Genomic DNA, 26,056 nt, shown 5'->3' with positions numbered 1-26,056 from the left:
CTGTACACCTCTTACGCGTACCAGCACTACCCTCTTTTTGAACTAGTTCCAATTGCACCTCAGCTGCAGAAATTCAAGTAACTGTTATGTCGTACTTAAGAGAGAAAGTCTTTGCTTCTGTCTACTACTTACTGCAGTTGGCAAAAATAGATTGGACAGAGGCACCAGAACCTCACAAACATGCCTCACACATTCTCCACTACAGCTGAGAACAGCTTTTCTAGCAATTGGTGACATTTGAGTTTTAGCCAAGAAAACCACCATTCACTGCCCTTACAAGGGTTGCACAGAGGACCTGTATGGCCTTCAGTACAGCATGGTTCATATTCCAGATTAATGTCACAGGGACCCTGTTGGGACAGCATTATATATACTGACATGACATTTCTTCCAACTCCAGGCCAGGAGGAAAATATGGCAAAGTGGCTGTGTGGATGAGCTCAGAATATAGTATAGCTTAGTGCATTATGCAAAGCCAACCAATTGTGCCTTTTGTTGAACAAACCACAGTCAAACACTAGATTAGCAAGCTAGATGAGCCAGGTTGGGTTCACATGTTGCAATAAGTTTGTTGACAAAGCTACAATGTCTGGAGCATTAAAGTCTCCAATTTTATCATAACACATATCTGAGATAGTCTGAGAGATAAAACTTTATGGGTTAGCATGTTGTTTATATAGTATGCACAGTTCAACATACCTTGCTTGACGCAAGATGTTTGTAAGCTTGGTGAACACAAATTATAGGGGAAGCACAGAAACAATGAAACAAGCCTTTAACAAATGTTTTTAAGTTTCCAGTATTTGGGCGGCCCTTGCAAGCAGCAGTCTGCTGGATAGCCAGCCGACAAGTCTCGGTTGTGTTTGCACAGCGCACTGGCTCACGAACTCATCACATTTTACTCTAGTCTCAAACAGTTGCATTTTCAGCAGTGTGGTTAGTTTATGGTTCAGCATGTTGGGTGAACACAATAAATTAAGATTACTGAGTAAACTAGGAATGGATACGTTGTATGAATATAGCGCTTTTATTTGTCACGTAATTATCTCCGCCGGCAAATAAACTTGAGAATCAACTTCCTATAGTTCCACTATAGCAAAAACGACTACCCATCCAGCGCATGCGCTTTTGTACCCTTTTCTCTAGACGATCATAAACAATCTACGGCGCACGCGCTCCTCTCAGGGAACCAGAAAGGAAATGACGTGTAACGTCAGACGCAGCCTTTCTGGGCGAAGTTTGCAACGGCGCGATTTTTCAAAATGGAACCTCGCCGACCCCCATAGCGGGGATGGACAGGCCTGTGGACCGACAGCACTACCGAGAAGGACGCAGATTAGGTGGTCATGCGATAGTGGTAACGGATACCGCGAAGGAGTGAGCGCACCACCTTCGCCATGGCGACCTGCATCGGCGAGAAGATTGAGGTGCGGAATGGCCATTACCCTACGGGCGGGGCGGGGCAGGGAAAAAGGACCGGACTTCGCCATTCGCTCCTTGGAGAAAGATTGCGCTCAACCATTATCCGGTCGAGGGAAGGCAGGGTTTCTGAGTAATCCAGTGGTCCCCTCTCACCTATCATGACAGATGCGGCGGCGCGAAAGCCCCACCCCTGCAGAACACAATTGGCGATCAAAGTTCTCGGTCCCGGTCCCTTACATAGGAAAGGGATATTTCTTGAGTTTTTCTGTGGTAGAGAACTTCCAGCCACGCATAAACGGACAGTTGGGTGTGATCCAAAACGTGTTTTAAAAAGTAACGTCGTTTTCGAGTCGAGCTTAACTCCCGGTAACTTCGTGGACGCATCTCTGTTTTCTAGGAATAGTACGGAAGTGATTTGCCACTGCCTTCTTCCCAGATACTTTTTTCAACTTCCTAGTCTCACCTTGCTTAACATTTTTGGGATCAGTCGAGATCAGGCTTACTGGACTGCACGGATGTCAGATGCCCAACTTGTTTCCATTGTTGTTTTTTAACCTCAAAGGACTACCCTTTGTAAAGAGAGCAAAATTTACACCCAATTCCAAAATATCCTCTGAGGTTAAAAAACAACAACAATGGAAACAAGTTCGGCATCTAACATCTATGCAGTCCAGTAAGCCTGTACAAATTATCCCATGCTGGAAGGAATTCATTCGCAGTAACAACATGCCTATATTTATTCCTCATGGCCTATTTGATTATAGAAGTGCTTTATGAAGCATGCCTTCAATTTTTCAACATTAATATTCAGTTTAGATAATTGCGAATTACACCTAACCATTCTATGTACTAAATTATATCATAACCCTCATTAAGTCCTTGACAAGTTTCATACCACAGTAAACCATCTTGTTCAACTATGGTTTGTTGAATTAGCCATAACTGGTGTATAAATGAAACCTCTGGTCTAAGTCAGGCTTGACCCCTGTGAACTCATGGACACATCCATGTTGTTATTGTTTTTGCAACAATAAAGAAGTGGTTTGCCATTGCTTTCTGATATGTTTGATTTCCTAGTTTAGCCTATAGTCCTGGGATGTCTTGGAGCTCTCCTATCCAAGTATTAACCAGGTTGAATCTTCCTTAACTTTTTCAGCCAGCCAAGGTCAGCTAGGCGCCTTCAACCAGCACATATCTTACCTTCTTGGAGGTAAATTATGCTGATGTACAGTGACTCTCCCCATGACCTGAGTTCAATCCCAATGGAAGCTGGACTCTCAGGTAGCCAGCTCAGGTCAACTCAGCCTTCCATCCTAGGTCGGTAAAATGAGTACTCAGCTTGCTGGGGAAGGTGATGACGGGAAGGCAATGGCAAACCACCCCGCTATAGTCTGCCAAGAAAACGTCGCAAAAGCAGCGTCCCTCCAAAGGGTCAGACATGACTCAGTGATGGCACAGGGGACCTTTCACCTTCACACTGACTACACTGAGCCACAAAGTAGTCAACAACATATTAGTCCAGCATGTTCTGTGGAGCAACCTGGTATGGTTAGTTTATGGTTCAGTATGCCTTGGGAACTCAGAAAATTGGGTTGAGAAACCTACATTTAAGCATCAAGAGGAATACTTTAAATGTATATAGGACTGTAGCTTCCAAAGGCATGATCCTGAATCTACAGTTGCAGTTCTGCACAGACTTGCCTAGAAGTTAATCTCTTCAAATATTATGGGACTAAGTGATTTGCTATCAATTCAGTTCAGTTACTGTGCTGCCTTCCTTGGCCACCTACCATTGTTTCAGAGTCAATAAATAGGCAGAAATGTGAGAAGTTGCTTTCAGTTTTTCTGAATTCTTATGCCACTCATGTATAATACTTCATATTCCATTTCTAAAAGGTTCTTTGGAGACCAAACACAGCACCTATCTGGAACAGCTTAAAGCAGCTACGTACAATCCCAGGAAGAGACATAGCTGCTTTAGGCTGTTGCAGACAGGTTTTGCCTTTCCTACTGCAATACACTCTGAATCCTTCTTCTTTTCTGAGATTGAATGTGAAGCCTTCATTGCTGTATTAGATAACAATGCCTTTCCAGGGGTAAGTCTGGGTAGATAGTAACATTCCTACTGTCTCAGATCTATTATTTCTCTGCATATTACAAGCTGTAAGATATTGCTATTTCTGAAAGTGATGAGAAATGGAAAAGAAAGCAGGCTAAGATAAAATACTCCACAGGAAATATATGTGTGCATTTGTCTCAATTATGTATGGCTTGGTGGTCTATAAAACAAACCAACAAACCTCTATTTGCAATTAGACACCAAAGACCAAGCTGTAATATTCCGTAACTGTCCTAAAAATGTTTAGTATTTTATAATTTGTGTGTATACACACCAGCTTATGCTGACAGGGATTGTGTATGAGTAAAAGATATAAGATTAAATATTACTGAGGAACATATGTTTATGTGATATTAATATTACCTTTGGTAATGCTCATCTGTTCAGTCTGTAATTCTAGAAGCACCTTGCAAGGATCTCTTACAGATTCTTATTTATGTAAATAGTGCAACAAATAATTCCCCTTTCAGTCATCTTTCAAAAAGCCATGAAAGCGCACCTGTTGTGATAAGGCTTTAAAAGATGACATACACACTTTTCAACCTATTTGATTTGCATTGTCCTGTTTTAATCTTCTACTGATTTCTTTTATGAGTACAGGTATTATGATCAGGTTTTATGTTTTCACTGTTTTATAATTTGGGTTTGTGCGCCACCTAGAGATGTGCAATTGTAGCAATATAACAAAAAACAAAATAGCATAACGTACTTACACAAAATACTAATAATTGTTCACAACATTATCAAATTCAAAAGTATTATCCTTGTGTCTAAAAACAAAGTTGCAATTTGATTGTATTTCAGGCTATTTAGTAGTTAAAAAAATGGCTGATCACTTGGGAAAATGTGATCAGCAATTGCAGTAGCATCCTGAAAGCTCATCTCTCAAATCAGAGCTTATAGCAAAAACTGGATTCTTTGTAGGATTGTGCACACTGATATCACATATCTATCAGTCAGCACTACAAAATCTATAGCAATTGTATAATGGTGTAAGGAGTTGTTTTATGTTAAAACTTTTGCCCATTGCTTTAACTGGAACAGGGAGCAATGTTGACAGATTCTCTTGTAGATTTTCTCTTAGACATTTCTGTTGAAAATGCAGGTGGAATGTCGTTTGTGCTTACTGTACCCTTTGATTTAGCGTATAGTTACATAGCCTTTGTAATCCAGCCATTACATTGGGGAGTATGTTCACGATATGAATGTTGTCAGTTATCCAGAATTGTGTTCTAGTAGTGCCTGCAGCACTTGACAGAATTGTTGATCAAACTATGAAGAGTATTTAGTTTGAGTTTTTTAAAAAATCAGCCATCAACCTTACATAAATATTTGTTTTATCCTTATAATACTTTCTAGCTAATCATAGCTCTAGCCCTGATATTTTATAGTCCATCCCATTCTTAAATTCAGAGTGCTTTACAGTTTAAATGACATCCAAGTAGAGTCAGAAAAGGGGAAAAAAACCCCTTCCTTTAAACATTAGAAAGACAGGTTACGCTTAAAAAAAGAAGATGTAAATCTCTTTAGAAAAGTCTGTTTTACCAAAGCTTTAAAGAACGTATCCTAATCTGAAGTTCTTCAAATGCGCGTGTAGCAGATTAAAGTTTCTGCTCCAAATGGGTTCAGGCGCTTGCTTCTTTTCGAGGGGTGGTGGGGAAGAAGGGAAATCAGAACGTTCCTTAAGTCATTGGGTTTGTTTTCAGAGTGAAGAATTCTCTAGGCCACCGTCCTGAGATATTGAGATAACGTGACTCAGTCCAGTCCTTTCTGTTCGAGGGCTCGCTCCCAGATAAAGATGAATAGGCTTGGTGTTCCCGACTCCCTGGCCGGGCGGCAATAGAGTGAATCGCCGCGGGATCCCGAGGGGCAGGGAGGGTGCTCAGCCTTGCCGCCCACCGGAGTATTTCCTTGGCTGCTGCTATGGCAGCGGGTGATGGAAGCCGCGTCTCCCTTGGAAGCGGGAGAAAGGGCGGCAAGGTCGCCCGTCTGCACAGAGTCTGCTTCAGACCTCTTAGTGGGTGCGACTCCCGGGCAGGATGCCGCAGTGGCTTCTCAGTCTTCTGCTCTCTCCTCTGCCGAGCTACGTCGCGTCCTACGCCGGCATGTCCCACTGCTTGCCTTGTGAGAACTCCATTAAGGTAGGGCACCCGCCGAGTAGGCGCCGATTGTTGGAGAAGACAGAGTTGTAGCGTCTTCGTCATTATAGTTATTGCTGTTATTAACACGTTTATAAGATTGCCTAATCAAAAACGCCTCTAAGATGCCTAAAGATTTTTCTGCATATTGCGGGCGGGATAGTTCTGTTTTGGACGGGGATAGCGAACGTGCATACCAGGAAGTTGTGCGGAGGGAGGGAGGTTGTACCTGCAAGAAGTGGAGAAGGTGGAAGGAACAAGTGTTTTACATTACAAAAACATCAGGAATTACATGTAAGCTTACAAGACTAGGCTGAATTCCTTTAAGTCTTTACCTCATATTAATGCAAGTGGGGAGAGAGATGAATGATTTTGTTGCCAACTTTTGAAAAGTCTATGGAGTAATAAAAGTTGTGAAGCCAGGGATACTATGAATTCTGTAGAACAAGAATTTTGTAGACTTGGACCTAGGCTCAGTTTTTTTCTAGTTATAGTTGTATCTGCTAACTTTGCCCTGGGACACAGCAATTCTTTCTTCCAGCATCATAACATACTTACTTAGCCTCACCTTTATTTGTTTAAAAACATTTCACTGTATACTTTTTTGAAGTAAAGATTAAAATTATGTTAAACTATTACTTAAATTGTAATACATACAATTTTTCTCAGTTCTCTGAAAAAAAATCACTGCAGAATGGGAAAATGTGTATGTAGCATATTAAAAAAAAGTGGCTAATATGTTGTAAACAAAAAAGGATAATAGGGTTTTTTTTTTCCATTCATAGGATTTCAAGGTGGGGAACCTTTTGGGCAAGGGTTCCTTTGCAGGAGTATACAGAGCTGTATCCTTGAAAACTGGGCTTGAAGTGGCTATTAAAATGGTAAGTGGCCAGCAGAGCAGAACTTAGAATGCCATTTAAACATTTAAAAGGTTTAGCCATACCTTTTCACATCTAATAGGCTAGTAAATTCCATATTTCACATCCTGATACTCTTTTATTTGCACCAGTTTGGTTTCTGATTAGGACCTGTCATTGGTAGAGTTTTTAAGGTGCTACTTGTTTGAATGTTATCCTTCTGCAACAACAGCCAAGCCATGCTTTTATGATAAGATGTAACTTTGCAGTTGGCTTTTGTTTTATGAGAAAATCCAATGTATTTCCATAGGTATATCCAGATCCTAACAATATTTACCTGGAAGTAATGCCCATTTTATTCAGTGCATGTGCTTCCCTGTGATTGAACTTTTGATTCTAGCACCAAGAGTCATTCAAAACTGTGGCTTAAGAGTAATAAAGCAATTTGTATTTGAAATAATAGTGTTATTATTCATTATACCGTTACACTTTAGTGTTTGCTCTTTCTGTGTCAATGGACAGTTATTTTCACTTTTGTATATGAGCTGAAAAGATTTGTTATCTTTTTAGATTGACAAAAAGGCTATGCACAAAGCTGGAATGGTACAGAGGGTACAAAATGAGGTGAAGATTCATTGTCAACTAAAGCATCCCTCCATACTTGAGGTAAGGAATTATCCTTAGAACTTGAAACATCTATAATTAAGCTTTAACTTTTTGTAATCTTTTATGTTTTTTTTCCTTAGTTGTATAACTACTTTGAAGATAGTAACTATGTATACCTGATATTAGAGATGTGTCATAATGGAGAAATGAGCAGATATTTAAAAAATAGAAAGATCCAGTTTTCTGAAGAAGAAGGTAGGATTGCTATATGTTAATTGTATATAAAATAAATATATTTTAAAACTTTTAAGTAAAAAAATCCTTACTTGCATTTAAGTTCAGAAATTGAAATTTCCAAATACTGCAATGCATTTACATGAAATGTAAATATAAACTGTTGAAAATTTGTACACTGAGCCAGATGTACTTTTCATAACTAATATAGATTGATTGATTTACTGCTCAGTTTAAGAAACAATTCAGTTTCAAAGTTTCACTACTGGTAATATTTGCGCAAAAGAAAATGACAGAGTTTCAGAGAAAAAAATCAGACATTGTTTTGTATGTAGTCTGAACTGAATTTTGGTTCTTTCCTCCCTTGTACAAATCAAAAGCTTTTAATTTGGGTATATAAGTAAATAAATCATTCTGGTTTGTTTTGCACTAGCAGAAGGCATATGTAGTAAGTATTATATGCTGCATGCCTCAGCACTTAGCTTTTTTATGTTAAGTCTGGGATTTTCTTGAATCCTGGCTTTGTGAGTCCTGTGAACATGTCAGCTTTCTCACTGAATGTGTAAGATATATATTTGGTATGAGAAAGACTTAAAGCATCCTACATCTCCCTTTGTTCTATACAGTTCAGAACTTCATGCATCAGATTATTACAGGGATGTTGTATCTGCATTCCCATGGAATACTCCACCGGGATCTTACACTCTCTAATCTCTTACTCACCAACAACATGAATATCAAGATTGCGGATTTTGGACTTGCAACACAACTGAAAATGCCTCATGAAAAACATTATACAATGTGTGGGACTCCAAATTACATTTCTCCAGAAATAGCCACAAGAAGTGCACATGGGCTTGAGTCTGATGTCTGGTCTTTAGGATGTATGTTCTTTACTCTTCTGGCTGGAAAGCCACCTTTTGATACTGATACAGTAAGGAACACCTTGAGCAAAGTTGTACTGGCAGATTATGAAATGCCAGGGTTTTTGTCAAGAGAAGCTCAGGATCTCATTCATCAGTTACTTCGAAAAAACCCAGCAGATCGTTTAAGCCTTTCATCTGTATTGGATCATCCTTTTATGTCCAATGGTAGGACAGTAAGAAGTAAAGATTTAGGAAATGTAGAAGATTCAATGGACAGTGGAAATGCCACAATTTCTACAGCTTCTACTGCTTCTCCCAGTGTCAGTACAAGTGGCTGCTTAAAAGAGAAGAAAAGACTTTTAGTCGAGCATCCACTTCCCAACAAAATGACAGTTTTTCCTAAACATAAGAGTGCTAACAATGTCGCAACTGGCTGTGGAAACTGTACTCATAACAACCAGGGACTTGGAAGGGGAAGAACAATGCCACTAATTGAAGAAAGACCTCATTCACGCTACCTCAGGAGGGCACACTCCTCTGAAAGATCAGGCACATCTCACAGTCAGAATTCAGGAATATCAAGTCAAGTGGAAAGGTGCCATTCCTTGGAAATCCTCCCAAAACCGAGACAAGGACTAATAGAAAATAGAAAAGATTTTTCTCCTACAAATTGTTATAGTGATTTTCCAATTGTATTTAAGGAAGAGCATCCCACCAACTGTGACTCAGTGGAAAAGCATTTATCATCACCTGTAAAACAACAGCCTTGGTAAAAATTGAACTCTTATTTTGATTGGGTTCTCTATAATATAATGCCTTTTTTTTTTTTACACAATGCTAAATAATGGTTTAGAATCTGGTTTGCTAGTACTTTCAGTGCAGATGTAATACTAGAAACATTCACAAAATTTCAGTTTGTATCCAATCACAGTTCAGTAGTTGGACAAACTGGAAAAACTTAACTGGTTTAAAGAAATAAGCAACCTCTTTATCAATTTGAAATATAACTACTGTCTGAAATAACTCTTTATATTGTATTATGTTGATTTATAATCTAGCCCATTAAGTAAATATATGTTTAGTGATCAGTAAGTTATTTGTGTACATTTTAACGGAGAGTGCTTATAAGTATTTTGTCTTTAGTTCAGATTTTCCCTGTCCAATGAAGGCCAGCACTGGTTTCTTAGAACTGAAGGGTCAAGCTGAAACAATGCAGCAGTGGCTTGGAAATATGCAGCTTGGTGGTATGGATTTATTTAATCTGAGTCCATTGAATTTGTATAAAACTGATAATTCTGAATAATGATAATGAAAATTTGAACAAGGACTTTGTGTGCATATCCAATAACAATGTAAAAGATTAAAATATAAAAATCATTTTGTAAAGGGGTTAGAGAATATGGGACAGGTTGTTTTAAAGAGTAAATCTGCTCTATAGAAAGAGGAAGTTGCTGTTCTAAGCCTGTTGTGTGCAGCAGTTGTGTTCATGCATGCATGTATTACAACATTACAGTAAGTTGCAGTTGGGACAGGATAGCAAGTTTGATATTACATCATAACATTAGTATGAGTTGCTTTATTCTTCTCAAAGGGTTGCAGGAACCATTAACTTACATATAGGTTAGAGGGGATCACAGGGGGACATAATTTTTTCTCCCTGTCTTTATGTCTGAGATGAGACATGTTTATTCATCCTTAACTGAATCCCAAGTTGTAATTTGAAAATAAGAGAATAAGGGTAGTAACTACTCTTTCAGCAAGAATTAGAATTGTGCATCATCTGTCTTTAGAAGATATATTTGTTATTTTACTTGAGGAATATATTTTTTATCTTTTGAAAATAAAACTTCATTTTTATGATATCTTCAAGCAGCTTAGTTATTGCCTGGAAATATATGTAATAAAAACAGCAAGTGATTATTAGCATTAGTTTGTATGTGAGAGGGGGGAAAAGAATAACAGGAACAGAAGGGAAGGAGGAGTTTTCTTTCCACTGTATCACATTACATCATGCATTGAAAGAATACAAAAATACAGCTGTAATTTAACACTACAGTAGTTAAACATTTTTAATTAATAGGAATCCCTTAGGGAATTGTAACTAAGGATATATAGTTAGGATTATCTGAATCCTTGGATAATGTTCTTTTCCATTTTTGTTTTTAATTGTGTCTCTGACAGAAGTACTTTGACAGAAGGGGAAGATGTGGTAATTCATACACTTTATCAGGACAGTGGATGGGATTGATTTTCACCACTCCCTATCCATATGCTTATCTTGAAAGCAAGAACACATATAATTTGGTGTTTTCTAATGCAAGAGACTGACCAAAATCTGGCAAGGGCGTGTACATGCTAAACACAGGAAAATTAAAACTCAAATTCTCAGTAAATAAAGATATTATTGCTGTTCTTTGGCTCTGATACTTAGGAAAACTGTTTATACGGAAGGATGCCTAGTTTTCCAGTTATATAATAACATACACTTCCTTAATCAGGTAATTTAATTTAAGTGGAATTGAACTTTGTTGAACATTTCATATTTGAATCAGAGACTTAATGTAGACTAAAATTATATGCTGCATCAGTTATGAAAGGTTTAACCTCATTTATCTTTAGAAGAAAACTTATTCCTCCTTTCTGTTCTTTAAGGACAAATCCCATAACAGAATGCATTTCCAAAATAATTAAAATATTATTTTGCTACTTCAGCTCAGGTATCAGAACCATCATATAATATAAATGGAGATTGTCAGGTCTATCTTGGTATGCCTCAAGAGACTCTAAAAAGAGCAAGAAATGGTTCAAAAGGTAAAAGTTCTCCTGATTCTGCACCAACTATGGGACCACAAGAATTTAAAAAATACATCACTGGACTTCCAAGTAAAGCTGAAAAGGCCCTGCTAGCACCTGCATTTGGTCTCCACCTTGTGTCTGAAATCAAAAACAGAGACAAAGAGCCACAGTATGGACACCCAAAACCTCTCCTGCGAAATATCGTATCTCCTCTGAGTGCTCATAGACTAAAACCGATAAGACAGAAAACAAAAAATGCTGTGGTAAGTGCTTTGTTGCATTTCAAAAGAACAGCTCTGCAGAAATAGAAAGTAAAATATAAAAATAAAATGATTATAGGAATTAATTAAAAAATAATGTGATTATAAACATAAGCTTGTTTAAATGTCTTTAAACTGCTACAGTATAAGCTAATGTTTATGATTAACATTCATTTTCTCTTCTGAAGTACTGAACCGCAAATGTTTACTAGCTGTGACTAGCTCCATAGTTACATTGGATTAAACTAGATGGGCACAAGTGATACAGTAGATACAAGGAATGGAATGGTAGCTTCAATCAACACTGTTGCTGACGAGCAAAGTGTGCATACAGGTAGTCCTCGACCTCCAACCATTCGTTTAGTGACCGAAGTTATGATGGTGCTGAACAAATGGTGGTTATGACTGGTCCTTGGAGTGCCAGCCATCCCAGCAACCCCAAAGTCACGTGATCGCGATCTGGGCACCCTCCCCAACCTGCACGGCACCTCTCGCACACCCTCTGACCCTCTGCAACCCACACAGCACCTGTCATGCACCTTTGCGCACCCTCCCCAACTTGCACAGCACCCCTCGTGCACCCTCCGTGATCCATACAGTGCCTCTCACACACCTTCCCCAGCCCTCCCCTGCACCCTGTCACTCCCCCACCCTGCAGCAGCCACTTACCTGCCTGCCAGCCTGGGATTTGCAGCCTGGTTGAGGGAAGCCAGCAGGAAGTTGCCTCGCCTAATGACCATAGGATTCAGTTAACAATGGCAACCGGCACTGCAGGGATTGCTGTTGCTAAGCAATGCGGTTGCACTTTACAATCAGTTAGTGATGGAAATTCTGGTCCCAATTGTCATTGTAAGTCGAGGGCTACCTGTAGTTAGTTCCCACTGCTAACTAAACCTGTACTCTATAGGATTTCTGTCAGTGGAAATAGGAATTGAGAAGTAAGTCCACAGAGGAATACTTAGAATACCATCTGTGTTGGTGGACCTGGCATCATTATGCAAATACATTTCCTGTTCAGGTTCAGTGTCTAAAAGACATAACATTGGTATAATCTCTTTTGCATATTTTTGTTGCATTTAGTCACTATTTTTTGGTATAACAGCAACAAATATAACTGGTTTTAGACAGTTTCCAGTTCAGTTATTGGACTTAAAGGGATGCTTGTCAGTCCTTAATTTTTAATTTTACTTCTGTCTTTGAGTGCTGTTGCTTTATTTCTTTCTCCCTCTCATTTAGTTTAACTCTCTTGGTTTACCTCTCATAGCATTATTTTTCTACTGATTATCTCCTTTTTTCCTCCTAGTATACATGTCCAGTACTTTGGTTATCACATAACCCTAATTGTTTTTCAATGATACGAAAGGATTTTTTTCTTTTCAGATTGATAGCGTTATATAGTATTATATAAATGACTTTTTAGCTCTACAGATGTGATGCATATTTGGTGAAGGAAGTTTTTCTTTAGATTTCTTGCAAAAACTATTTTGTTGATTTTCATCATATATTCTAGGTGAGTATTCTAGATACAGGAGCAGTATGTATGGAATTTCTAAAGGAATATAATTCACAGGAGTTTGTAAAAGAAGTACTAAAGATATCTTGTAATGGAAGTGAGGTAAGTAGTAATTTCTATTCTTTCTAATTTGAATATTACTAAAACTGCATTTATGCCAATATTACCATATTATGTAGAATTCAGCTGAAGATATTTGCTAAGTTTTCTTCATGATTTGCATGGAAAAATACATGCACAAAGTTATATACTTTAAAACTGACTATTCCTCCTATTCTATATGATCTGGGATAGGAATCACATATTATATTAAACCATAATGTTGTTTATGTATAGTATCAATCCAGCCACAGGTTTATTTAATCATATCTTATAAATAATCGTGTATGGTTTTGTATTGTTGATGAATCCAGCCAGTTGTGATTTATTCAACATGACTTAAATTGTGCTTTCAATATAAAAGTACTGTTTTGAGTAGTGTTCACGGAATAGCCTCTGATTTGATTAAGTTTGATCTTAAAATCCCTGAATCTGTAGTTGTAACATTTGCAGATGATCTTGGTCAGTAAAGATAGCAAACCATTCTTCAGAAAATTAATTTGAACTAAGAACATATGGCAATTTTAATTTACAGTAGCCTTTATTATGTAACTGTTGTTTACTGTATAATTTAGTTTAATGAGACTGTGCTTTTTGTATATATATCTTAAGGTCACAGTTTACCATCCAAATGAAGGAATAGGTGTTCCTCTTAATGACAGACCACCATCATCTCCTGAGCACCTAAATGTATATAGCTTTGACAACTTGCCAGGTAATGGTAACTTCTTTGAGACATTTAGACATTTTTTTTCTATTAAGAACACATTTTTTTGGATGGAATTTGTGACAGGATTCAGGCTGGCACAGAACAAAACCAGGAACAAGTTGGAGTGATTGATGAGAGTGTATTAGTACACTGCTTGTTGAGGAGAAACCAGTAATCTAAAGAATTATGGTTTACAGTGATGTCTTACAAAGTTATAGTATGTGCAGTGTAATCTTGATAAATGTCCATTTTTTTTCTCAGCTCATTCAGTTTTCTATCATCCTATGTACCAGCAGATATATATATGGACGTATCTCTATGTATATATCAAACCAAATATTTATATGTATTCTAAACCCATTCACTTGCATACTGGTGGCTTTTGATAAAAGATGCTATAATTATATACGCACCTTTAAAAAGTTTTTTCCTTAACTGTTTTGAAAGACAGAATTACCTCCCATTCAAATAAGTAGCTTTTTAAAAGCATTGATCTGTCACTGATTTTGCGCTTCCAAAATATTCTTTATTTCCTGTTTTCTTTCCCTTTCTTTTGGGATGGAAAAGTTTAGGTAAAGTGTGTCAAGAACATTATTAATTCCTAAGGTAACTAATTCACATGGTCAAGGTGGCATTTGAATTATCTTCTTCCCATACTGAATAATAAACTGCTATGGAAAATGAAGTCATAGTAGTATGTATTCTGGGGACAGAATATTCTAGGAAATGTCAACAAGTTCTGGACCACATAATTCAGCTGTCTAGGGCTGGATCATGTCCAAAACAGACAAATCATTTCTTCTTTCGGAAAATTTATTTCCAGAACGTTTTCAAATCATCTTCAGAACAACGAGATTGGCATGATATGGGAGAAAATAAGTAATGTTCTTGTATTCCTTGGGATCTGTGCTGGGTACACCACTGGTAGTTGAAGTACGATTACTGCTCAAAAACCCAGACTCCCCCTCCCCCTAAAATGGGAAATGTAATATGAGATATTTTCAAGTCTACACATATTTAAAAAATCTGTGCTAATCATTATATTCAAATTATATTTTAATATCAGCATACTATAAATGTCAGGTATGTATTTCAAGAATTAGGTTTTCACTGCATTACAAATTACAGCACCATAATAACAGTAATTGAGAGCCAATCTGGTATAGTGGTCAAGGCAGAGTTTCTCAACCAGGTTTTTGTGGAAACCTAGGGTTCTGCAAGAGGTCACTAGGGGTTCCCTGGGAGACCCCAATTTATTTAAAAAATTATTTCAAATTTGGGCAACTTCACATTAAAGAGGTAAGCTTAATTCTTTAGTTTAAGAGCATTGTTAATACATATATACAGGCCTACCCATGAAACAAATATAATAATTTTGTAACTTCCGGCCTATATTTGAGCCTGAATGTGCAGGGGTTCCCCGAGGCCTGAAACATACTTCAAGGATTCCTTCAGGGTCAAAAGGTTGAGAAAGGCTGGGTGACCTAGAAACCGGCAGACAGTGAGTTCTAGTCCCGCCTTGGGCACAAAGCCAGCTGGGTGACCTTGGGCCGGTCACTTTCTCTCAGCCCTAGGAAGGAGGCAATGGCAAACCACTTCTGAAGAACTTGCCAAGAAAACTTCAGGGACTTGTCTAGACAGTCTCCAAGAATTGGACACAATTAAAAAATGATGGTAATGTTCTGTAACCTAAATTTAAAAAATAGAAGTTTGCTTGAAATTTTATATGAGAATAATGTAATGGATTTGAATATAAATACTCAGTTTACTGAAATCTTGGTGCAGGTATTCCTCAACCTACAAACATTTGGTCAGCGACCATTTGAAGTTATGATGTCGCTGAATGGTGGTTCTGGCCGTCCCAGCATCCCCATGGTCATGTGATCATGATCTGAGTGCTTGGCAACCCGCTTACACTTATGACCAGTTGCCAAGCACCCCATGATCACGTGATCACTATTTGCAACCTTCCCTGCTTGCTTCCCCAGAAAGTCAATGGGGAAGCCGGCAGGGAAGGTTGCAAGTCACTGGGGTAAGTCTCCCCCACCCACACACTCTCCCCTGGCCTCCCTGCGCTTGTGCCGCACTGCCTCCCCCGTACAAACTCCCCAACCCACATGGCACCTCTTGTGCACCCCCTCGCACCCTCCCCAATCCTCCCTGACCCATGTGGTGCCTCTCGCTCACCCCTTCCTGACCCACTGGCACTTCTTGCTCACTATTTCCTACTCACACCTTTCATGTGCACCGATCCTGACCCACACCTTTTGCACACACCGTTGCACATCCATCCCGATCCACATGGTGCCTCTCATTCACACCCTCCCTGACCCACGCTGTGCCTCTCACACACCCTCCCCAACCCGTGCCTCTTGCGTGCACCCAACCCGCACCGTGCCCCTTGCACACCCCCTCGGACACCAAACCCAACCTGCGCGGCACCTCTCACACATTTCACACCCTTCATGAGCCGTGCTTCTTGCACTCCCTCCCTGACCTTCACCGACCCTCCCCCTCGCACCCGCTCGCTCGCTCCCCCACCCTGCAGCAGACACTAACCTGCCTGTGGGTCTGGGACTTGCAATTTCCTTCTGGTTCCTCCACTGGGTTTGGTTGTGGGAAGCTGGCAGAAAGTTGCCCCACCTTACAACCATGGGATTCATTTAATGACAGCAATCAGGACTGCAGGGATTGCCATTGCTAAGTGATGCAGTTGCGCTTTATGACTGCAATGTTTAGTGACAGAAATTCCAGCCCTAACTGCTGTCTTAAGTCAAGGACTACCTGTATATTAGTGCCATAGCAACTTGTTAGCCAGCCTGTGTTGCTTGGCAGTACTAAACCTGAATATTAAAATAGTCTTTCTTTTTTTTCAATGAGAATATTAAACTATATTGTTAGATAGTGCAATAGACATTAAACGTTATTAAAGAACTTTTGTTAATACTGTCCTTGAACTAATTGGGACTGGCATTTCCGTCACTAAGTGGTCATTAGGTGAAATATCACATGACTGCACCACTTAGCGATGGCAGTTCTAGTAGTCCAGGTTGTGGTCATTAGGCCAGGATCAAGCTGTCATTAGGCCAGGACCTCATGCTTCTCCTACCCTGCCACACTCACCTCTGCTTCAACTCCCCCCACCTGCTATAATTCTTTGGACAGATGCTTGCCATCTTGACTGGTCTCCAGGAATAACTTTACGTTTTTACAGTTCTGTCACCCTATTAGAACTGCCTGACAATCATCTCATTGGCCGGCCTGCCTTTCCTGCCTGCCTGCCTGCCTGCCTGCCTGCCTGCCTGCCTGCCTGCCTGCCTTCCTTCCTTCCTTCCTTCCTTCCTTCCTTCCTTCCTTCCTTCCTTCCTTCCTTCCTTCCTTCCTTCCTTCCTTCCTTCCACAATTTGTAGGCTACCCATCTCAAATACATGACTCTGGGCAGGTAACAATATTTAAAAACAGAATTAAAACATAACAAATCAATAACATATATGGCAGCCAAGGTAGAAAACCAACCAGCACATCAATTGAAGTAGCTGTGATATGGGCTTAACCACATACCCAGGTCAGTAGCAAAATCAGGTCTTTAAGGCCTTAGAAAGATCAGCAAGGTTGGGGCAGGTCAAGTCCCCAGACGGATGATGTATCAAGAGGGCTTGCTGCATATTAATTCCTGGAGGCTGATTTATTTATTCTAGCAACTTGTTTGAAGCTTTTTCAAGTGGCTTTAGTAGGCACCGAGTTGTTTGAAGTTGACTGCCACATGTTGTCTCTATAATAAGTAAGGTTGCCACAATGATTTGTGCATCTTCTTACCAGTTTAAAATACCAGCAATACATAAGCATACACCTATGTGTGAATAATGTTTGGAATTATGGCTCATAGGGGGTTTATCAAAACAAGGGAAAGAATAGAAATGAAATGTTGGATGATGATCCATATGGGGATGGAGAGAGTATGGAAAAACTGATTTTCTTTTTTCTTAGCTTGTGATAAGCAGAGCTTAAAATCAAGATGGAATTAGCTTGTTTTATAAGTAAAAAGAACTATAACGACTTTAAACCTTTTGTTTCTTTTAGAGAAGTACTGGAAAAAGTATCAGTATGCTGCCAAATTTGTGCAATTGGTAAGATCCAAAACACCTAAAGTCACCTTCTATACAAGATATGCCAAGTGCATGTTGATGGAAAATTCTGCTCCTGCAGATGTGGAAATTTGTTTTTATGATGGTATGTGTCCTTCAGTTGTTCTGCACATTTCCCTTAATTTTGTAATTAAATTACTAGTTGACCATGTCTCTATAGTGCTTATAGCTCTTTTATATATGTGTGTGTGTGTGTATGAATTCCATTAATCAATTCATCGTACACTAAATATACCAAATTCTTCTAAAAAAAAAATCTGAGAATTGAAATGAAATATTTGAGTTTTGGCTGTAGTATACGTGGCATCACTAAATATGTTCTTCCTATGCTTTTATTGGAGACTGATTTTTATTTATTTAAGGAATTTATTGTATTGTAATATTCGTAAGTGATTATAAGTATTATAAAACTTAATTGTTTGAAAATTAAACAAGTGTTAATATTTACATTTTTTCTTGACGGACTTCTGCATTCAATTGACACCGCTGTGTGTAATCCAAAGCCCCTTTAAGTGGCCTTCAGAACCTCCTATGATCATGACTGCTGAAAACTGGCAGGAGACTTGCCTTTTTGAGATGGGAAGCATAGTTAATCTACTTTTTTTTAAAAGGACTTCAATCCACCGAACTTTAATTCCACTCAAAAGTGCCATATAGTCCCGTCCTGCTTCAGTTCTCAGCCTTCTTCCCTGAAATGTCCACTTGGAGCTGATACCCATTACAGTAGAAGGTTGCCTAGCCATGATCTAATGTTGAAAAAGAGAGCATCTATTTCTATGCAACTTTCTGGAGGAGGTTTTGAAGGCAGTAGGAAAGTTGCATTCTAAGGATTTTTTTTCCCATGATATTTATTCTGCTGGCAAACTGCATTGGGTTTTATTCTGGTACTGGATAATATTAAACAGTTGGAAATTTTCAAATGTGTGTTTTTTCTTCTAGTATACATCCAGTAGAATGACAGCACATTTCCTGTGCTTGATCATTTTTTTTCCTCCTAGGGGCAAAAATACACAAGGCAGCAGGAGCAATACGAATAATTGAAAAATCTGGAAAAGCCTATACTGTAAGAGAAGAAAATGAAATTTTACAGAAGGATATACAAATATATGTGGATCATGCAAATGAGGTGAATATTGTTTATATATTTTAAAAGGTGGAAGTAATGAAACAGCATTTTCCAGTTTATCTTTCTTTGTTTTGTTCCCACTCCATATTTGTGTATGAAAAACCGTAAGTTGTGGTAGACATTTAGGGGGATGAATCAGTGAAAAATAATTTGTCTCGACTGTTAAACAGTCAGTTTTAATAAATTGAGATAGAAGCTTTAAAATACCTTTTTAATAGAATTATCAGTACTTTCTATTGGTATTGCTCCTGTCTACTATGCTCTTGTTCCATCTTAAAGGCATTAGCACATTTCAATGTAATTTTTAATGTGCCTGTAAGTATGTATTTCCTTTTTCTAATATAGGCTCATCGCATTTGCCTTGCACTAGAAACTGCCATTTTGGCAGAAGAAAGAAGTGAAAGTGTTCCATTTTTCCCCATTATTGTTGGTCGGTAAGCTGTCACATTTGGTGTTCTTTATTTTCCAATATAAATGCTTCTCACATGGCCAACATTTTTTCACAGAGATTTTCATTTGTGCTTTTGTATAGAGCTAAATATATCCTTTTTCCACCTCAGTAAACCAGGAAATCCTGAATCTCCAAAAGCTTTATCAAGCATAGCCCCATCTTTGATGAATGCAGCTTTGAAGAAAGATGTTGCCAGATCTGAAGCATCAACTCAGGCCTCTAATATTAACCTACCTGTAAGTAAGCCCATGTATAGATCATTCTTTTATTACAAGATTTTAAGAAGTATACTATAAAGTTAAATTTTAATCTTGGTGGCTGTCCAAGAAAGACCTGAGCAATAGTGTTGGGTTGCATGGATGACAGGATTGAATTCTTGGCATATATCTAGAGAAATTAAATGATCTTGTTAAACACTGAAACCTCTGGCAAAGTTTGATCCACTGCAATCTTCTATTTCCATGGATGCCTTCTAGATGTGCTATGAAGGATCTGCATTCACAGAAGCTACAACTGAATCAAAGAGCTCCTCTGGTAGCCCTGGTGACTGTGTTCCAAATTCAGCACAATTGCTGAAGTCTGTCTTCGTAAAGAATGTTGGCTGGGCTTCTCAGGTTAGTTTGTAATTCACTCAGAAAAAAATCCAATACGTTTTATATGATTATGATGAAGACGGAGGAGAGAGGAAGTTACAAGTTGATCTGTGAAGCTGTAACTCTTCTCTCTCTCCCCATATTTTGATACTTGCAGATTAGGCTGTAGTTAACAGTAGAACACAACACTAGGTATTAAGTTTCTTACTGCACTTGAGATTGGGATGTGCCCATACATAAAAATTGTCAGAATTACTCTGCACATGAGTAGGTGCATGAACCAGTATATAATTAGCCAAAAATCTGATTACACATTGCCTAAACTGTAGGCAGCATTATTTGCATTGCATTAAAAAATGGATACAATGATTTCCATCCATCCAATTTTTCTCTTCTCCAATGGAATGAGTTATTTCTCTGAACAAATTACTGCTCTGAGACCAAACCACTATGTATCAGGCACTGTTTAATGCTGCTGGCTGGGATTAGTACTTTGTAGCCAATATATACGAAGATTGCCTCTCATTTAAGCCTGACTCCAGGTCCTAATTATGAAACCATTTGTATATGAAGTAATAGCTTTACAATGTGGGATCATTTCGTGATAATCAGACCTTGATGAGTGAATATGTAAAGGAGCTATTTTACTGACTTCACTGTGTGGATTTATATTTTTCTTTCTGTCAGTTGACAAGTGGAGCTGTATGGGTTCAGTTTAATGATGGATCCCAGTTGGTTGCTCAGGCTGGCATTTCCTCTATTACATATACATCTCCGGCCGGTAACACAGTTAGGTGGGTATCAGTCTTGTTATTAAGTATTCCTCCAACAGATAAGTCTTTAGATTTTATATTTTCTGATTATTTGGGTTCTAAGCAAGAGCATATGGGACGGGGTGGCACTGCGGATTAAACCGCTGAGCTACTGAGCTTGCTGACTGGAAGGTCGGCGGTTTGAATCCGCATGACAGGTTGAGCTCCCGTTGCTAGTCCCAGCTCCTGCCTACCTAGCAGTTCAAAAACATGCAAATGTGAGTAGATTAATAGGTACCACTTCGGCGGGCAGGTAACGGCGTTCCGTTTAGTCATGCCGGCCACATGACCACTGAAGTGTCTACGGACAAACGCCGGCTCTAACGGCTTAGAAACGAAGATGAGCACCGCCCCCTAGAGTCGGACACGACTGGACTTAATGTCAAGGGAAACCTTTACCTTTTTAAGCAAGAGCATAGGGATTGTGGAGGTATCTTTTTAGTACTGTGCGGAAAATTCTAAGCAAGGTGATTTTTTGCAAAGTCAGTGGTGTCAATTTTGATAAAAACTTTCAAATATTAAAACTTCAATTTGCAAATCCTGATTTTTTGTTACTTTTTCAATTTGTTTTTCATCAATTCAAGTATCTGTTGTATTGCTACATCTATATTATTATTTTTTAAATGTTATAATTAAAATTTCTTAAAAGGCATTCCATATTAATGTTACATATAAACTTTATAACAATATTACTAATATAATAATACCTTGACAGAAAAAAAACCCTATTAAATAATAAATTATATGCTTAACAAAGAAAAATTAACCTGAACTACCTAAAATTAAGAGAGGGAAAAAAGGGGAAAAAAACAATAAAAACAGGAAAATCATTAAAGAATAAAGAATTTTTTTTGTGTGTATATTAAAAAAAAAATTAAATGTCAAGTTATTCAAATACCAAAATTATATTTTTTCAATGTCATCATTATGATTCAATTTTTAAATGGAAAATTAAATCTAGACTGCCCTGAAACATAGTTTTGATTTTGCTTCCCCTTTAATACTGAACTAATTCAGAGGCTGAGTTGAACAAAGTAATTAGGCCATCCTTGGGAGCATGGCATGCAAACGTCTTCCAAGAGTACTGGAGCCATCTTTTTGAAAGCTCATGTTATGCATATTATGCTGTAAGCTAGTTTGCTTCAATCTTTTCACCTGACCATATTATCAATAATTGTAAGAAATGAACAGTCCTCCAATTATACAGTAATCTCCAGCTTTGAGGTGGGATATTTCATGTTCTGAAAAGTCATTTTCATGAAAAGACTAGGAAAACTGTAAACTTAGAATATAAACCCATTAGTGGCCATGTGTTGAAATGTGAGTTGAAGTGAATGCTGTATTTGCATGCCCCCCCCCATTGGAATGATAGAAACAATCTGTGAAGTTTATGCATAGACCAGGAAATGTGGTTAAAGCAAACTACAAGAACTCTAACCCAAAATTGTTAAGCTCTTAATTCTTAGACAAACGAATTTATTTAAAATCACAGTTCCTGATTTGTATATAATGACAAAATAGGAATCTCCTAGTGAAGTTAACTAAATTGTGGTTGACTCCTCCTGCCTTTTCTTGGGGGTGGTGACTGGGTGACTGCTTAGTTACAACATGCATATACTCGCATGAAGAAATCATATGTTCTACAATTATGTGCAAACTCATCTAGTGGTTGTGTTTGCATGCCAAACTAAGGTAAAGGTAAAGGTAAAGGTTTCCCTTGACGTAAAGTCCAGTCGTGTCCGACTCTAGGGGGCGGTGCTCATCTCCGTTTCTAAGCCTTAGAGCCGGCATTGTCCGTAGACACTTCCGGGTCATGTGGCCAGCATGACGACACGGAACGCCGTTACCTTCCCGCCGAAGTGGTACCTATTGATTTACTCACATTTGCATGTTTTCGAACTGCTAGGTGAGCAGGAGCTGGGACTAGCAACGGGAGCTCACCCCGCTGCGCGGTTTCGAACCGCCGACCTTCCGATTGGCAGCTCAGCGGTTTAGCCCGCAGCGCCACCGCGTCCCAAACTAAACAACAACAAAAACCCCTGATGTCTCAAACATCCATTGAGGAATCAATTTTAGAAACTTCCCATATTTAAAATATATTTGCACAGGAGAAATGTGAAGAAAATAAAGCCTATTTATGGTTAACATAACTATGGTTCACTCAACCCTATTTTTTGTGTTTGTATCATACAGACCACAAGTTATGTTTGCAGTGTACAGTAGATTAAATTTGGCTAGTTTGTGGTTCTGTATTTGTAAAAACAACTATAGCATACAACTGGTGTTTATTTTATTTTTTATACCTTGGCTTTTGTCCTAAAACCGTGATTTAAATCATTAGGTCAAGTCTCATTTATAAACTAATTTCTTATAAGGCAATAACCCTAAATCACAACCTTTAATCCAAGAGGAGAATACCTTTGGATTCCAGTATGCCTGTACCTGCCTGACTTTTTAAAAAGACTTTTAATAAAACAAAATTAGAAAGCTGATCTTCTGCAAAGCAAAGCACCAGCTTCCAACATATTGAGTGCAAGAATGTTTTGGGGGCTCCACAAAGGTACTTCAGGAGAGAACAGCCTAGGAGGCTAGTTCACAAAATGGGTGCTTAGTAACTGGCTATGCCCACTATGGTTGTCATTTGAGGAGTGCATCTTTCACATGCTCTCACAAATCCAGTATTATGTGGCTCAAAATGATTGGTTATCCCATTTCAAGTCCATATAGTCAATGAATGAAAGCTGGCTGGGTGACTTTGGGCTAGTTGCTCTCTCTCTGCCCAACTCACCTCACAGGGTTATTGTTGTGGGGAAAATAGGAGGAGGAAGGAGTATTAGGTATGTTTGCTGCCTTGAGTTATTTATAAAAATAAGGCAGGATAGAAAATAAAATGAATGAATGAATGAATTAGAAATTACCACCATCCAGCAAGATCAGGGATGAAAACTTCCTTAATCTTTAGATACATGAGTATTTAATTAATAGCTGGCTAATTCTGCCTCCTAAATGGAGATCCTGCTTCCACAAGTTATTCACTGGTGGATTAATATCAGGTTTCTTAAATTCTCTTCAGTACCTGAGAATATTGTGTGGTTATTTCTTGTGCTTCAGAGATCTCCAGCCATTTTGAAGCTGAGGGCAAACATCCTGGATATCACTACATATTACGTCTCCTATCCCTTCATTGCATGGGAACATGAAGTTGGGAATCCATTGTCAAACCATTTTAGGCTTATACTAGAATTTAACATAGTTTAGAAGACAAAAAAAACCCTACCCAAAACCTATACTCCCCCCCCCCAAAAAAAACAACCCTGTAGCACAGCCCATTATAACTTTTGGTCCCTTCCCAAATATTCATTGCAGTTCTTGCTTACTGTAAGATTACTTTTCTTGCATACTAGGATGATGTAAAAGTGCTAGCCCAAAAGATTAAAAGTTGAATGTTGGGATCTTCTGTGTTTTCTTAGGTATAGAGAAGATGAGAAACTGCCAGAATTCATCAAAGAAAAGTTGCACTGTCTATCATCTATTCTGGTAATGTTTACCAATCCAGTTGGACCCCACTGACAAACTGTTTGGATATGACAAAATAACTTAATGGTAATGAACTCCTTTCATACTCAAAAGTAGACTTTCCTCAAAAAACCCACACTGGTTTTTCCTGACTATAGTTGATGTACAAGTGTTTTACTTTTAAAACATTAAAGCAAAATTATTTGCATTTCATGTAATTTATAGAAAATCCTGTAACCATCTTGTTTTCCCCCCACAAATGTATATATGTGCATGTTGTTTTTGCAGGTCTCAAGAAAAGAACATCTCTGCTATTGAAATATATGCCTGTAAATACTTTGTATTTTATGCTATTTTCAGATATGAAGAGTACTGTTTTATGATTGTTTTATATTTTTGTAACTTTTTAATGAGATATCCCTGCAAAAGTGTTAAAAAATAAATGCAGTGATAATGTAGATCTCTTGCTTTATTTAACACAAATGTCTAGGTATGCACAGTGATACTAGTTTGCTAATAAAACTCTACATCTACAGTAGAATGCATAAGCTTTTGTACACTTGGCATGCACTAAATAACAGGTTTACTTCATGGTTCTAGTGTTGTATTATTTAATTGGGGAAAGAAACCTAATGTGGCTGAAGTTTTCCTGGCGGTGTTCTTTTACAAGATAACTATCTCTAGATTTGTATTGTAGTATAAAAAGAAATTGAAAGTTTAAGTAGGGTAATAGAACCAATACAGTAAAAAAGTTATTGAGCCAACAGAGGTATTGCCTTACTTCTTTGCATTAATATGAAAAAACCAGATAATGCTCAAAGAAGAAACCCCCCTCCCACAACTCTGAAAGAGTCCTGGAGAAAACAATAACCTGGGGTCTCAATTGCAAAAGTTTTACAATAAGGAGAAAACAGGTCAGAGAAGAAAATATGAAGAAAATTAGGCAAACTTCATCACAGACCTTTACGATTTCACTACTTAGCAATTATGTGACAATATTTACTTCATTCAGGTCTATTATGCTTAATCCTGATTAAGCTGATCAATAAACACACATCACGTATACTAGAAACATTATATATTTATAAAAAAAAATACCCTCTGATGTTGAGATAGCACAGCACATTTCATGACACCAGACAGGATTAACTGCCATTTCTCTCCTCTAAAACTTAATTTTTAACCCCCCCTTTTTTTTTGTGGAAAGAGGACTTTCAAAAGTACTTCCAATTTTCTTCGTGAAAATTATTGTAAAATAAAGGATTGTTTCACAAATTGCAAAATGAGTAATAGGAGAAGCTTAATCAATGGTTTCTTAACTATTTTTTATTGTGGCTATATAATGCTTTAGTTTCAATCTCCAAGGTGCTTCAGAGTAGAGGAAAGCACTAACATAGCAACTATCTGCTATACCCTGAAGCAACCCCATCTGTTTCTGGGATCACAGCTGCTCTAAAATGTTGCAAAACATCTTTTGGAGATCAAACCTGAAATGTACAGTCCTGGTTTTTACATTGTTCACTGCCTATTGGCAGACAGCTTTCATTACATTTCAGTGAAAATTATGGAAATGCTAATACTTTATGTAAAATATAAAGACTGTTTCATATATGTGCAGGTTATTTGATTATGCTTTGACTCAGAAATGAACAGAAACCAAAAAAAATAGGTGTGTGCACAAAATGGAAAATGGTTTTTCAAGCTTCAAATACACACATTCTGCCAAACCATTCTGGGTGGGTCATGGTTCAGCAGGAACCAATCTTCGATCGTTTTTATTGTACCAGTTTTGGA

General features: G+C 38.1%; 1 protein-coding gene across 1 annotated transcript; it reads left to right on the top strand.

Moving 5' to 3' along the window:
* Positions 1-1,275: 1,275 nt before the first annotated feature.
* Positions 1,276-24,720, top strand: PLK4 (polo like kinase 4). Its single transcript, XM_063310669.1, has 16 exons — positions 1,276-1,427; positions 6,465-6,560; positions 7,107-7,202; positions 7,283-7,397; positions 8,003-9,011; positions 9,386-9,486; positions 10,955-11,301; positions 12,809-12,913; positions 13,523-13,625; positions 17,700-17,849; positions 18,763-18,890; positions 19,236-19,324; positions 19,451-19,577; positions 19,818-19,955; positions 20,622-20,728; positions 24,217-24,720. Exons 1-16 carry the CDS (start codon positions 1,398-1,400, stop codon positions 24,314-24,316), a joined length of 2,841 nt encoding a protein of 946 aa, XP_063166739.1. The 5' UTR covers positions 1,276-1,397; the 3' UTR covers positions 24,317-24,720.
* The last annotated feature ends 1,336 nt before the right edge of the window (positions 24,721-26,056 follow it).

The sequence above is a fragment of the Candoia aspera genome, chromosome 8 (genome assembly GCF_035149785.1).
Source record: "Candoia aspera isolate rCanAsp1 chromosome 8, rCanAsp1.hap2, whole genome shotgun sequence".
NCBI classification, from domain to species: domain Eukaryota; kingdom Metazoa; phylum Chordata; class Lepidosauria; order Squamata; family Boidae; genus Candoia; species Candoia aspera.
The sequence above is the reverse complement of the archived record's forward strand: the minus strand, read 5'-3'. Positions and strand labels throughout refer to the sequence as shown.

Coding starts and splice junctions, on each gene's coding strand:
- PLK4 (XM_063310669.1), top strand. CDS start 1,398: ATGGCGACCTGCATCGGCGAGAAGATTGAG. Junction 6,561..7,106: donor TTGAAGTGGCTATTAAAATG/GTAAGTGGCCAG, acceptor TTATCTTTTTAG/ATTGACAAAAAGGCTATGCA. Junction 12,914..13,522: donor TATCTTGTAATGGAAGTGAG/GTAAGTAGTAAT, acceptor ATATATCTTAAG/GTCACAGTTTACCATCCAAA.